This window comes from Pristiophorus japonicus, chromosome 20 (genome assembly GCF_044704955.1).
Source record: "Pristiophorus japonicus isolate sPriJap1 chromosome 20, sPriJap1.hap1, whole genome shotgun sequence".
NCBI classification, from domain to species: domain Eukaryota; kingdom Metazoa; phylum Chordata; class Chondrichthyes; family Pristiophoridae; genus Pristiophorus; species Pristiophorus japonicus.
Window position 1 is genome coordinate 10430944 of NC_091996.1, and position 15842 is coordinate 10446785.

Below are 15842 nucleotides of genomic sequence, written 5' to 3' on the forward strand. Positions count from 1 at the left end.
AAAATTCTGACAGGACTGGACAGGTTAGATGCAGGAAGAATGTTCCCAATACTGGGGAAGTCCAGAACCAGGGGTCACAGTCTAAGGATAAGGGGTAAGCCATTTAGGGCCGAGATTAGGAGAAACTTCTTCACTCAGAGAGTTGTTATCTTGTGGAATTTTCTACCGCAGAAAGTTGTTCAGGCCAGTGCGTTTGATATATTCAAGAGGGAGTTAGATATGGCCTTTACGGCTAAAGGGATCCAGGGGTATGGAGAGAAAGAAGGAAAGGGGTACTGAGGTGAATGATCAGCCATGATCTTATTGAATGTTGGTGCAGGCTCAAAGGGCTGAATGGCCTACTCCTGCACCTATTTTCGATATTTCTATGTAAGCACTGAATGTGGCCGTGTCCCTTTAAATGTGACTGTGTCCCTTTAACTGTGGCCGTGTCCCTTTAAATTGAATATATTTCAGGTGGAGATAGACAGATTTTTGAATGATAAGGGATCAAGAGTTATGGGAGCGGGCAGGGAAGTGGAGCCGAGTCCATGATCAGATCAGCCATGATTTTATTGAATGCCGGAGCAGGCTCGAGGGGCCACATGGCCGACTCCTGCCCTTATTCCTTAGGTGGTTGTGTCCCTTTAAATTAGACCATGTTCCTTTAAATGTGGCCGTGTCCCTTTAAATTAGACCATGTCCCTTTAAATGTAGCCGCGTCCCTTTAAATTAGACCATGTCCCTTTAAATATGATCGTGTCCCTTTAAATGTGGCCGCGCCCCCTTTTACAATGACGCAGCGGGACGTCAGCAATTTGTGAATGAGCGTGTGTGGAGCGCGCGGTGGCGGTTGCCCCGGTGACGACCCCCGCCCCCCCGGCACTGACGTCAGACCAGGCGGGGTGAGGGGTCGCAGCCGCTCGCGCGCCGCCGGCCGTTGACGGTTTGGGTTTGAAAGATGGCGCCGAGCGGCCGGGACAAGCGGCCCAGCCGCCGCGCTCTGCTCGCCCTCACCGCCGCCCTCACCTGCCTGGTGCAGCTGCTGCGGCACGGCCACGCCGCCCGGCTCTACAGCAGCCAGGACCCGCTGGTCATCCTGGAGGCCGGGGCCGCCGGGGCCCTGCTGGCCAACTCGTCAAACGCCTGGGTGCTGGAGTTCTACTCGTCCTGGTGCGGGCACTGCGTCAGCTACGCGCCCACCTGGAGAGCGCTGGCCCGGGACGTGAGAGGTGAGAGGCCGGGGGGGGAGGGGGAAGAGAAAGACGGCCCGGGGGGGAGGGGGAAGAGAAAGACGGCCCGGGGGTAAGGAGGGGAGGGGAGGGAAGGGGAAAAGATGGGGGGGGGGGGGGAAGGAGAAAAGACGGCCCGGGAGTGGGAAACAATGCCGGGAGTGGGAAACAATGCCGGGGGGAGGAGAAGAGGGTCCGGGGCGGGTGAAAGAATGGAGAGGGGAGGGAAGAGGGGCGGGGGGTGTAAGGGAAGGAAAGGGGGAGCGGGGGGAAGGGGGGGGGAGAGAGGGCCTGGGGTGGTGGGTGAAGGGAGAGGGGGAGCGAGGGGCTGGAGGTGTGGGAGGAGGAAGAGAGAGAGGGGGGAGCGAGGGCCCGGGGGGGGAAGAGAGAGGGGTAGCGAGGGCCCGGGGGGGGAAGAGAGAGGGGTAGCGAGGGCCCGGGGGGGGAAGAGAGAGGGGTAGCAAGGGGCCGGGGGGGGGGAGCGAGGGCTGGCGAGGGGGTGAGGGCCCGGTGGAGGGGGGGAGAAGGTAGAGGGAGCGAGGGCCCAGGAGGGGAGGAGGAGGGAGAGAGGGAGAGGGTGGTGAAGGGAGGGTGAGTGGGAGGGCCCGGCAGGGTGGTGAAGGAAGGGTGCGTGAGAGGGTCTGGGGGCGGGGAGAAGGGAGGGGGAGAGAGAGAGAGAGAGAGGGTGGGGAGAAGGGAGGGAGAAAGAGTGAGAGGGCCTGGGGGGAAGGGAGGGAGGGAAGAGTGAGGGGGCCCGGGGCTGTGGTGGGGGGCCAGAGAGGACGGGAGGGGACTGGGGAAGAGGGACAGGCGATGGCCGGGTAGACGACTGGGGGAGACGGTCGGTGGGGGATGATGTAAGGAGTTGGGGGTGAGGAAGAGGATATGGGAGGAGTGGGCATGCAAGAGAAAGTATGGGGGGGGCGAAAGAGGGTTGGTGAGGTGGGGGGGGGGAAGAGAGTGTATGGGGGGGTGAAATTGTATGGCTATGGGGGGGATAGAGAGGGTATGGGGTGGGGTGGGGAGAAGAGAGGATATGGGGAAGAAAAGGTCAATGAGAGTCCTGGTGATGGGTGGAGAGGGTCAGTTTGGGGCGGGGGGGGGGGAGGGTGAATTGAAGAGTGGGTGTGAGACCCCAGCATGGGTGATGTATGGAGGGGTGGTGGGAGAGGGTTGGGTGGTCTGGGGGGTGGCGTCGGTGGGGGAGATAGATGGAGAGGGGCTGTCAGTGCCATGGAGAGACCCAGGCAATCTGAGGCCGATGGTCCTCCACTTTTAAAACTGTGATCTCTTGTCTTTGATTTAAAACAAACCTAGGCTAATAGACCAGCCCGGGTTGGCCTGGGGCTAGCAGTGGGAAATTATTCACTGTGTTTGATAACCTACAGGAAGCTGAAACGTGTTTTGACTTAAGTTTCTTCCTCGCTCCTAATGCACAGCATTTTGCAGCAGCAACCCTCTCAATGCCGGTGTTAAAGTGCAGTATATGTGAATTGCAGAGTGCCGGCTGCCAGTGGGTGCTTTTTGAAAAATGTAATGTTTTGCCTTTCCCAAGACTATTGCAAGTTTCCCGATGCTTGCCGTGTGTGCTGTGAAGTTAACATAACAAAAGAACAATGCCATGGGGCACTATCCTTTTTGTTTGTTCGATTGTACACATATGGTTAGCCCTCTTTTTGTTGCTCAACTTTATCTTCGTTTTCCTTAAAATGTTTAGCAAACGGTTTGGTTTATGTACACGTGCTGTGTTGTATTTCCGAGCACTTTATTGGGTATTTTACAGTAAAACCTCTTTCTACTTTCTAAAACCGAAGTTGTTTGTCATTTCTAAACTAAGGCAGTGTAATTTTAATTCCAATGTAAATCTTCTTGGCCCTGATGTGGTTCTGATGGTGTTTTGAAGCCTTGTATTGTGTTGTTGATGGATGTTTTGGAGTACAGTGCTTGTCAAGCAAAATATATCCAGTCTTTGGTGAGTTGTAATTTCTTCCAGCTAAATATTAGGGAGACCAAAGCCATTGGCTTCAACTTCCACCACCTACATTTAAAAAAGCACTATATAAATGCAAGTTGTTTTGTAGCACAGTGGCAGGGTGTATTTAAGCATGACCAGCCCTCTTGCTTGTATTTTTTTGAATTATCTTTATCATGGAGCAGTTGTTGAAAGTGTGTGCCAGTTACAATAACCAGTTTCAAATATTACATAGCCCAATAAGTAGCATTTAAAACTTAGTAGCACAACTTCAAAATGCCTTGAATGTTATCCCCTCTTGACAGTTTGATGTATGGTCGAAGTTGGCCACCATCATCATCCTGATTTGCATGCCTGCTAATTTTACATAAGGCAATTAGACCTCCTTAACATTCCAGCTTTAGTAGAGGAAAGCATGGATCTTTTTCCAAACCTTGTATATGGGGGAGGAGGGGAAGAATACTTCCTGTTGCTGCAAACTCCAACCCAAGAAGAATGGTGTTATCATTCCTTCCAGAAAGGAACATTTCCCCATGAGCAAATAACCAGACTCTTGCAGATCTACCATGTTGGGACCCCCAGTTAGGGGGAAAAAAATGACTTGATTAATTGATTTTTACCTGGCTTACTTTATATTGCTACTTCAAAAGCACCTTTTTTGATCTGGAGAAAATGTGTTAATTTCTTCACAAAATGGCCTGGTCACCAAGCAGGAATTGTGGAAGAGTTTGATGAGGTGCCCAAAGGCAAGTTGGAATTTTTAAAGACTGGAGCAATGTAGTAGAGCAGAGGGATTTAGCGAGATAGCTTCATTGTTCTCTGATGCGATGGCTGCAATGTCTGCCACCAGTATTGCAGCGGAGGCTGGGATGAATGACGTATAGAGCAGAGTTAGAGGGTGCAAGCTGAGGGGTAAGGATGGTGCAGGTCGCTGGGAAAGTAAGCCCAGGGATAGATTTGTGAATGAGGATTGTCTGTACCTAGATGTCTATCCTTGGGCTCCAGTGTCAAATCTTTCCATACTGCTTTGAATTAAGAATGCTCAGCCAAATGAGAGCTGGCTGAACACAGACCTTCTGCATGCATCACCTAAGGAGGTCTTTTAGTCTGAGAGAGATATATAGTGAATCTCCAGGCTGCTTTTCTACGAAGGAAATTAGAAATTCTCCACTCGCAAAGGGAAAAAAATAAGTTTGTTTGTTTAGTAGTTATTTGAGGAAGGGAGATTTTGTTGACTGACAGCACGGTGCTGTCACAGATCACCGCTCAAGCTACTGTGGTAATCCCTTTAGTTGCACAGATTGGGATGTTAAAAAATGGAAGCCTGGCAGGAATTCAGGTAGCCTCATTTGAGTGATTCAAACAGTTTTATAAATTGAGAGCAAAGCTTGAGTTTATCTGAAACTTCTAATACATTTTACAGCATTGTAATCTTTCCCAACTACTTTTGGTCCATAACATATGAATGAAATCGTGCTTGTGACTGTCCTCAATGTTGAGGCTTGACCAGGATTAACTGTGAAGTTTTCACTGCAAGTGTGTTGAATGAGGGTCCAGAATTGATCATCTAGAAAATAAGTCCTTGTGGATCAGTATCAAATATGCAAAATTCATATTTTGTGCTTGAATGCGAGTCATTTTGTTAGAATAATGGGCCCAAGTTTCCACATGATTTGCGCCTGATTTTTAGGAGCAACTGGTGGAGAACGGACTATCTTAGAAATCGCAATTCTCCATTTTTTTTTCTGCAGTTCTAGTCAGGTTGAACAGTTCTACTTTGGAACAGAATTTTTCCTTCAAAAGGGGGCGTGTCCAGCCACTGACTCCTGATTTGAAAGTTTCCACAGTGAAAACGTACTCCAAACTAAAGTAGAATGGAGCAAGTGAAGATTTTTGTAGAACTGAAAAAACCTGTTCTACACATTAAAAAAATCAGGCGCAGGTTACAAATCAGGCGTCCAGAACGAGGTGGGGGGGGGGGGGGGGGGAAGGGAAGTCATTAAATTCTATAATAAATCCTTTATTTATACTTGTACAAATATTATACAAATAAATCCAACCTGAATAAACATTTATAAGCCAAGAAAAGATTAAATAAACCATCTTCCTACCTGTGTGAAAGTGCTTCAGGCAGGCCTTTCGGGACCGAAGGCTGAACGGGCCGGCCCGAGACTTCGGGCAGGGCCCGTCCCCAGCACCAGATTTACAGGTAGGTGGTGTTGGGTCGGGTCGGAGAGGGGGGGGAGTCAGGTCGGATCCAGTCCAGTCGGGGGAGCGGGAACAGGAGCGTGGGTCGGGTCCGGGGGTGGGGCGCGGAGCGGGAACAGGAGCGCGGGTCGGGTCCAGTCGGGGAGCGGGAACAGGAGCGCGGGGCGGGGAGCGGGAACAGGAGCTCAGGTCCAGTCGGGGGGTGGGGGCGGAGCGAGAACAGGAGCGCTGGTCGGGGGGGGGGGGGGCGGAGCGGGAACGGGTCGGGTCCAGTCGGGGTGGGGGGGGGGGAAACAGGAGCACGGGTCGGGTCCAGGCGGGGAGCGGGAACAGGAGCGCGGGTCGGGTCCAGTCGGGGGGTGGGTGTCTGGTCTGGTCCGGAGGCAGTGGGGGGGTGGGGGAAAGCGGGTGTCGGGTCTGGTCCGGAGGCGGGGGGGAGCGGGTGTCGGGTCTGGTCCGGAGGCGGGGGTCGGGTCTGGTTCGGGGGGGGGGGGGCGGGGAGCGGGTGTCGGGTCTGGTCCGGAGGCAGGGTGGGGGGGCGCGAGTGTCGGGTCGGGGGCGGGGGGGGAGAAGCAGGAGCTGGCTGTGGGAGGAGCCTTATTCACGCAGCCCCAGTGAGACCATTCGGCCAGGGCTAGGGACTGCGTGCTTCGGGCCCCTCCCACACAGTTCGGCGCCTGGAGCTATTGCACTTGCGTGCATGTAGCACGCATGTGCAGAGGTCCCGGCACTGTTTTCAGCGCAGGAACCTGGCTCCGCCCCCCTACAGCTCGTGCTGCGCTGCGCCGACGGCCAGAGGACCCGCAGGGAGGTGGAGAATACCGAGGATTTTTTTTAGGCGCACTTTGTGGCGCGAAAAACGGGCATCCAGGTCGGGACTGCGCCGTTCTAGGCGCGTGTGGAAACTTGGGCCCATTGTGTGCCAAACTCCTTGGCTAGATTTGCCTCAATTTTTTCAGTTTGCCTCAAGTGTGTGCTCAGGCTATATAATGATGAGGCTTTAAATTTCAGAAATTCATAATGACTTTGTAAATGTTTCTACATGTCCCGTAACATGGCTGAATGGCCTCAAGTATTGTAAACTTCTCATCATAGGCAGTCCCTCGGAATCGAGGAAGGCTTGCTTCCACTTATGGGCCCCAAGTTTCCACACGCGGCAAAACAGGCGCCCCTCCGAGCTGGGCGTCTGTTTTTCGCGCCTGAAAAAAAAAAGCGCTATTCTCGAGTGCTTTGCAGCTCGATGTGTGCTTGGCGCGGCGCCCAGGGGGCGGTGCCTACCACTCGCGCCGATTTTGTAAGTAGGAGGGGGCGGGTACCATTTAAATGAGTTTTTTTCGTGCCGGCAACCCTGCGTGTGCGCGCACGCACAGTGTGAAGGAAACATTGGCACTCGGCCATTTTTGTAGTTCTTTGTAGCTGTTCAATTTTTAACATTTTTTAATAAAACCACATTGCCCTTCCATGATCAGCACTGAGGCTCCTTGCAGCAGTGAGAAGGCTGCAGGAAGCCTCATAAGTTGAGGCAGCCGTTTCCCGACGGGCCCGACCGATGGCAGGGGGACCTCCCTCCCCCCCCCCCCGGCTCCCTGCTGTCTGGAATGGCTGCCTCAACTTCTGAGGTTTCCTGCAGCCTTCTCACTGCCTCCCCTCTGCTGCCGTCGGGAACAGCTGCTGCCGTCCGTCGGGCCCTTACTGCCCCCCCCCCCCCCCCTCTGCCGTCGGGAACGGCTGCTGCAGTCGGTCGGGCCCTCACTGCCTTCCCCCCCACCCCCCCCCGCCGTCAGGAATAGCTGCTGCCGTCGGTCGGGTCCTTACTGCCTCCCCCCCGCCGTCGGGAACGGCTGCCTCAACTTGAGGCTTCCTGCAGCCTTCTCCCTGCCTGAAAGGCCTGCCTGAAGCACTTTCACACAGGTAGGAACATGGTTTATTTAATCTTTTCTTTGCTTATAAATTTTTATTCAGGTTGGAATTATTTGTATAATATTTGTATAAGTATAACTAAGGATTTATTGTAGAATGTAATGACTTCCCTTCCCCCCCCCGCCCCCCCCCGCCACCTCGTTCCGGACGCCTAATTTGTAACCTGCGCCTGATTTTTTAATGTGTAGACAAGGTTTTTTCAGGCCTACAAAAATCTTCACTTGCTCCATTCTAAGTTAGTTTGGAGTACGTTTTCACCGTGGAAACTTTCAAATCAGGCGTCAGTGGCCGGACACGACCCCTTTTGAAAAAAAAATTCTGTTCCAAAGTGAAACTGTTCGACCTGACTAGAACTGCAGAAAACTTAAATGTGGAGAATTGCGATTTCTAAGATACTCCGTTCTCCACCAGTTGCTCCTAAAAATCAGGAGCAAATCATGTCTATGGGTCAATTGTATGCCATGGGTGGTGAGACCTCCAATTAAGTCCTTTTGCTAACTGATAACATCATTGTTGTGCAATCCCATCATGTGGTGATGTGTTGCCTCCATCAAAGTAAATTTCTTTCATTATTCTGTAATTGACTATGATTTCACTGATAGCAAAAATGAAACTAAATGCATCCCAAAACCATTGTTTTCAAACTGTACATTAATGTGCACTGTCTCTCTAAAATGCTCTGGAAGTATCAGCTAAGTTGTTTTAAAAAGGCCACATTGGCAGTTTTTTCTCAGTTTTTTGGCCAAGATTTGTTATATTGGTGAAATCTGTTTGAAGAGTTTGCAGCCATGGATGCAACGTTGCAGCAATTGTCAAACATCCAAGACTACAGTATAGTTATTATAATCAGATGTTGTGGTTGAACTGAAGATCATAGTTAGATTTAATACTAGGTTTATTGAAAATGCACTACTGGATCCAAAACTTCTCCGTCTGATCTGTGTGTTTGTATACAACCAAAAGTGACTTTCTTTGGCAGTTGCTACGGTGTGGTAGGTGGCAGGAAGAAAGAAGGTAAGCCCTTTGGGGCCAAAATGATTCACTTGGAGATGAATATTTTAGTCAATTCTCCTTGGCAGACACTGCAACCCAGTATCTTTAGGCAGACAGATCTACAGTACTCAACAGTACTATTGATCTACTCATCCTGGCACATTAATGTTACTTGGAGGGATCGATGTTACTTGGAGCTGTGATTCTTCACACTTAGGCATTGCCTTGCAAGGTTAACTTGACCTAACACTAAGGGCAATCCTCGTGCCATATTTGACCAGGTGAGCTTCAGACTACATACTTTCCATCACAAAGACTACCTATTTTGCCCACATCCGTAACTTCCAGCTTTCGCCCGTACCTCAGCCCATCTGCAACTCTCGTCCATGGCTTTGTCACCTCCAGATACAACTATTTCAATGGTTTCATGGCAGGCCTCCCATCTTCCACTCTCCGTAAAGTACAGCTCATCCAAAACTCTGCTGCTTGAATCCTATCCTGCTCAAACCCCAGTCACCCATCATCCCTGTCCTTGTTGAACTACATTGGCTCTTAGTCCCTCAACTTCTTACCCTTGTATTTAAGTTCCTTCATGGCCTCGCCCCTCCCTAGCTCTGGCATTTTATGCATCCTTCCCTGCCTATACCCCACCAGTGGTAACCATGTCTTCAGCCATCTAGGCCCCACATCTGGAATTCTGTCTCCTCCTTTAAGACTCTCCTCAAAACCCACCTCTTTGATCAAGCATTTGGTCATTCCTCCTATGTCTTCGTGAAGCATTTCGAGGTTAAAGGCACTATAGAAATGCAACTTGGTGGTGGTAGTTTTAATCACCAGACAGATCTGCTTTATTTTTTATGCACACAGACCTATGAAACTCTTGAATTGTAGCTAACCTTATAACAGTAGCAGTCTAATTACTCTTTTGACAAAAACAGTCCTACAAGGCCTTGCCCCTGTGAATGGGATGCAGTCAGGTGTTAGAGGTAATGTTCCGACAATTAGAACCCCTGGACCTGATGGCTTGCATCCTAGGGTCTTAAGAGAAGTAGCAGCAGGGATAGTAGATGCATAAGTTGTAATTTACTAAAATTCCATGGATTCTGGGGAGGTCCCAGCAGATTGGAAAACTGCAAATGTAACACCCCTATTTTAAAAAAAAAAAGGAGGCAGACAAAAAGTGGGAAACTATAGACTAATTAGCCTACCATCTGTGGTTGGGAAAATGTTGGAGTCCATTATTAAAAAAGCAGCAGCAGGACATTTGGAAAAGCATAATTCGGTCAGGCAGAGTCAGCATGAATTTAAGAAGGGGAAGTCATGTTTGACAAATTTGCTGGAATTCTTTGAGGATGTAATGAACAGGGCGGATAAAGGGGAACCAGTGGATGTGGTGTATTTGGATTTCCAGAAGGAATTTGACAAGGTGCCACATAAAAGGTTACTGCACAAGGTAAAAGTTCACGGGGTTGGGGGTAGTGTATTAGCATGGATAGAAGATTGGCCATCTAACAGAAAACCGAGAGTTGGGATAAATGGTTCATTTTCGGATTGGCAATCAGTTTAACTAGTGGGGTGCCGCAGGGATCAGTGCTGGGACCCCAATTATTTACAATCTATATTAACAACTTGAAAGACGGGACTGAGTGTAATGTAGCCAAGTTTGCTGATGATACAAAGATGGGAGGAAAAGCAATGTGTGAGGAGGACGCACACAATCTGCAAAAGGACATACAAGCTAAGTGAGTGGGCAGAAATTTGGCAGATGGGTATAATGTTGGAAAGTGTGAGGTCATGCACTTTGTCAGAAAAAAATCAAAGAGCAAGTTATAATTTAAATGAAGAAAGATTGCAAAGTGCTGCAGTACAGCGGGACCTGGGGGTACTTGTGCATGAAACACAAAAGGTTAGTATGTGGCTACAGCAAGTGATCAGGAAGGCCAATGGAATCTTGGCCTTTATTGCAAAAGGGATGGAGTATAAAAGCAGGGAAGTCTTGCTACAGTTATACAGGGTATTGGTAAGGCCACACGTGGAATACTGCGTGCAGTTTTGGTTTTTATATTTACGAAAGGATATACTTGCTTTGGAGGCAGTTTAGAGAAGGTTCACTAGGTTGATTCTGGAGATGAGGGGGTTGACTTATGAGGAAAGGTTGAGGAGGTTGGGTCTCTACTCATTTGAATTCAGAAGAATGAGAGGTGATCTTATCAAAGCGTATAAGATTATGAGGGGGTTTGACAAGGTGGATGCAGAGAAGATGTTTCCACTGATAGGGGAGACTAGAACTAGAGGGCATGATCTTAAAATAAGGGGCCGCCCATTTAAAACTGAGATGTGAAGGAATTTCTTCTCTCGGGGTTGTAAATCTGTGGAATTCGCTGCCTCAGAGAGCTGTGGAAGTGTGGATATGTGAACGGGATATGGAATTAAAGACAGTAAAATGAACTAGATATATGAAAATGTACCGAGATGAGTAGGAATTTCTTCACCCAGAGAGTGGTGAACCTGTGGAATTCTCTACCACAGAAAGTTGTTGAGGCCAATTCACTTCAAAAAGGAGTTAGATGAAGTCCTTACTACTAGGGGAATCAAGGGGTATGGCGAGAAAGCAGGAATGGGGTACTGAAGTTGCATGTTCAGCCATGAACTCATTGAATAGCGGTGCAGGCTAGAAGGGCCGAATGGCCTACTCCTGTACCTATTTTTTATGTTTCTATGTCTATGTAATTGTAAACTGCATGATTTTCCCCCAGTTAAACCTTACCTAGGCACAAAAGCTAAATGCTGCGGATGCTGGAATCTGAAATAATTACAGAACAAACTGGAAATCTCAGTGGGTCAAGCAGCATCTCTGGGGAGGAACAGAATTAACGTTTTGGGTCTGTGACCCTTCATCAGAACTGGAAAGTTCGAGATGTAACAGGTTCTTAAGGAAGTGCAGGGGCAGTGAAAAGGTAGGGGAGGTAAGAACAAAAGTGAAGGTCTGATAGGGTGGAAGGCAGAAGAGATTAAGAGACAAAAGGGATGATGGGCAAAAATGAGAAGGTAATGGAACAAGTTAAGAAACAAAAGGTGTGTGGAATGGTGGAATCATCACCAACTGCCTTGGGAAAGAGAAAAAAGGGGATTTGTTTTTTAAAAAAAAAAATGGGTGGTGTTATGGTCTGAAATTGTTGAACTCTATATGTTGAGTCCAGAAGGCTGTAAAGTGCCTAAACGAAAGATGGGGTGCTGTTCCTCAAGTTTGCGTTGAGCTTCATTGGAACAGTGTAGGAGGCCGAGGTCAGAGTGGGAGTGGAGCAGAGAATTAAAGTGACGGGCGACCGGAATTTTGAGGTCATGTTTACGGACTGTATGGAGATGTTCTGCAAGGCGGTCACCCAATCTGCATTTAGTCTCCCCAATGTACAGCGACTACAGCATACTAAATTGAAAGAAGTACAAGTACATCGCAGTTTCACCTGGAAGGAGTGTTTTGGACCCTGGACAGTGGGAAGGGAGGAGATAAAAGGGCAGGTGTTGCATTTCTTGTGCTTGCATGGAAAGGTGCCGTGAGAAGGGGAGGGAGTGATTGAGAAGTGTCGCGGAGGGAGCGGTCCCTTCGGAATGCTGGGAGGGGAGGGGAAGAAGTGATTGATGGTGGGTTCGCACTGGAAATGGCAGAGGGTGATCCGTTGAACGTAGAAGCTGGTGGGATGAAAGGTGAGGACAAAGGAAACCCTATTGTGGTTCTGGGAGGGAGGGGAAGGGGTGAGAGCATAAGTGCGGGAAATAGAACCTACCTATGTACATTTGGGCAGTGTCTCAAAATTATGCCTCTTGCTAATGTGTGCTCTAGCTTTCTGGATATAGGTAATAACATAAGAAGAATTAGGAGAAGGAGTGGGCCTTCGAGCCTGCTCCACCATTCAATAAGATCATGGCTGATTTTCGACCTCAACTCCACTTTCCCACCTGATCGCGATACCTCTTCATTCCCCTAGAGTCCACAAATCTATCTATCTCTCAGCCTTGAATATACTCAATGACTCAGCATCCACAGCCCTTCAGGGTAAAGAATTCCAAAGATTCACAACCCTCTGAAGAAATTCCTCCTCATCTAAGTCTTAAATGGCCGAGCCTTATCCTGAGACTATGCCTCCTAGTTCTAAGTAGGTGGGATGTGCCCTTGTAGGGGAAGAGTGTGCATTCCATGCTGGGTAAATCAAAGGTCTGTGATTTTTTTTTTAAACTTGGTTTGGATACTCTTGAGCACAATGGTGGGTTTCCGTGCAGAGTATGTTTGGCTTTTATTAAATTCCTGAGTTATAGTATTGATCCTGTTTTCAGTCCACTAAAGTAGAATTGTCAGTCCATCAATACATTTTGCCTATACATAGTTGAGATTAAATCAATTTTTGTTGAAATATGTTTTGTTTGCTGGTACTGAAATCCCCTGGGCAAATGTATTAATTTAATAGGAAGATCCAAGATCCAAGATTTTATTTTATGGTCTGTACTAAGTTAACTGATTTCGGCTGACAAGGTGGTTGGATTGCTGCAGTGGCTTCAATGCCCGAGGCTCGGGAGGGGAATAAGCATTGCATCCTTTATCGGCCTCTGCTGAAATTTGGAACCAAAGTAGTACATTCAGTTTCGCTGACCTGTCCCTCCATTCAGTTAGATCATGGCTGATCTGTACTTCAACTCCATTTACCCATCAGTGCTCCATATCCCTTGGTACCCTTGCCCAACAAAACTCTACTGATCTCGGTCGTCAAAATGTTAATTGTCACAGCATTTAGTTACTGTTGCTTTGTTGTTTGAAATCACATGATAGAAACATAGAAAATAGGTGCAGGAGTAGGCCATTCGACCCTTCGAGCCTGCACCACCATTCACTATGATCATGGCTGATCATGCAACTTCAGTACCCCATTCCTGTTTTCTCTCCATACCCCTTGATCCCTTTAGCCGTACGAGCCACGTCTAATTCCCTTTTGAATATATCTAACGAACTGGCCTCAACAACTTTCTGTGGTAGAGAATTCCACAGGTTTACAATTCTGAGTGAAGAAGTTTCTCCTTATCTCGGTCCTAAATGGCTTGCCCCTTATCCTTAGACTGTGACCCCTGGTTCTGGACTTCCCCAATATCGGGAACATTCTTCCTGCATCTAACCTGTCCAATCTCGTCAGAATTTTGTGCGTCTATGAAATCCCCTCATTCCTCTAGATTCCAGTGAATATAAGCCTAGTCGATCCAGTCTTTCTTATGTCAGTCCTGCCATCCCGGGAATCAGTCTGGTGAACCTTCGCTGCACTCCCTCAATAGCAAGAATGTCCTTCCTCAGATTAGAAGACCAAAACTGTATGCAATATTCAAAATGTGGCCCCACCAAGGCCCTGTACAACTGCAGTAAGACCTCCCTGCTCCTATACTCAAATCCCCTAGCTATGAAGGCCAACATGCCATTTGCCTTCTTCACCGCCTGCTGTACCTGCATGCCAACTTTCAGTGACTGATGTACCATGACACCCAGGTATCGTTGCACCTCCCCTTTTCCTAATCTGTCACCGTTCAGATAATATTCCGTCTCCCTGTTTTTGCCACCAAAGTGGATAACCTCACATTTATCTACATTATACTGCATCTGCCATGCATTTGCCCACTCACCTAACCTGTCCAAGTCACCCTGCAGCCTCTTAGCATCCTCCTCACAGCTCACTGTTAGTTTAGCTTAGTTTCAAACTTGGAGATATTACATTCAATTCCTTCATCCAAATCATTAATGTATATTGTAATTGAGATTGAGAATAAATTGTAGTAAGAAGGTGCCCAGGGCATAATAATGGGTACCTTGGTAATCTGATTCAGACAGCTTAATCAGTCAGTGAAATTCTAAGAATTTGTTATTGGAACACAGGGCTGAGATTGCAGCTTTGAAACCACTCCAGCGAACTTTTGATGTCTCATTCTGGGACTGGCTTTGTTTATTTTTTGGTCAGTTTTTTTCTGGCAGTTTCTATGGGGAGGATGATGGATACCATTTTCAGTGTTTGGCACGTGATACCAGAAAGTTGGATTATTGCTAACCTATTGTGAAATTGGGCCAATTGGCAAGAAATGCAACCAGTTTAGTGACTTAAGATGTCTTTATTTTGTGTAAAACATTACCCAAGTGCCCTTGTTACAGAGCCTGTAAATATTGGTTTTGAAATACCTGCTCATGCCATTGTACAAGACCACTTGCAACCAAAAATAAGGAAGTGTTGTCACTGTTGTAATGGAGGAAATGTGTCAGCCAATTGGGCACAGAAAGCTCCCATAAACGGCAATGTTGATTTGAGGGGTAAAGCTGGTCCAGGACACACGGGATAACTCCCCTGCTCTTCTTCAAAATAGTACCCTGGGATCTTTTACATCCACCTGAGAGAGCAGACAGGGCCTCAATTTAACTTCTCATCTGAAAGATGGCACCTCTGTCAATGCAGCACTCCCTCTACTCTGGAGTGGGATTTGAACCCACAGTCTTCTGACTCGGGTGAAAGTGCGACCCATTCTTCCCCATAAATTTTTTTTAAAAAAAGGCCATATGTAAATAACTTGTGAATTTATTCCTCATTTAAGAGCAGCTAGGGAGAAATGTACTGTGTGCTTGTACCATATCTTGCATTAAACCACTGAATGACATCTACTCTGTCTCCCCTCTCTTCCGTCTTCCCCCCACCGCCCCCATAGTTCTGGCCAATATTTATTCTTCAACCAACACTACCAAAACACATACACTGATCATTATCTCATTGCTATTTGTGGGGCCGTTCTGTGTGCAAATTGGCTGCTGCATTTTATTACAACAGTGACTACACGTCAGAAGTACTTTATTGACTGTAAACCGCTTTGGGACGTCCCGAGGTCATGAAAGGTGCTATATAAATGCACGCCTTTCTTTTTTTCAATATGTTTTAACTTTGTCTTTTTTTCACCATTTGTATAGACAGAACCTGTTGGGTTCAAGATGAACCTGGCCTTGTTTACACATGGATCTGTGCTGTTATCTGGCCATTAAGTGTTCAGCAGGTATCTAACACTGGTTGTGTTGTTTGCTTCATGATCCAGTGCTAATGAGATCACATTTCTGGTGCTTTATGTTCATGAACTCTGTTACTGAAATCAAACGTCATTGGTCATATGCTGCCAATGTTGCAGATAATTGAAAATGAGTGAAGAGACATAAGTTAGACAGTCCAACATCCTGTCTCAATCCACGACCTGATATTTTCTTCCACTCTCTCACACACACAGATATTAGTATTTGATAGTTTTTAAAAAAAAAGGAACTGCAGATATCAAATTAAAGGCAGAAAATATTGAAGAATGCATAATCTGTTGGCATCCCATGGAGATTAAAGTTTTGGATGTGCCCTCAATAAGGATCCCACCTGAAACATTCTCCTTTTTAGATGACTGACTTGGATATTTCCAGTATTCTGCTTTAAATTTTAGTTTAACTTGCTTTCTATATAACTTTCTGTTTTTTAAAAATCAGAAACTTT

General features: G+C 47.5%; 1 protein-coding gene across 1 annotated transcript in view; it reads left to right on the forward strand.

The window, feature by feature from the left end:
• Positions 1–874: 874 nt before the first annotated feature.
• The window catches only part of qsox2 (quiescin Q6 sulfhydryl oxidase 2), an 86387-nt gene continuing 71419 nt past the window's right edge, over positions 875–15842 (forward strand). Inside the window, exon 1 of the mRNA XM_070863745.1 lies at positions 875–1211. Coding sequence (XP_070719846.1) covers positions 941–1211 — 271 coding nt within the window. The 5' untranslated portion in view covers positions 875–940. The remainder of the gene's footprint in view (positions 1212–15842) is intronic.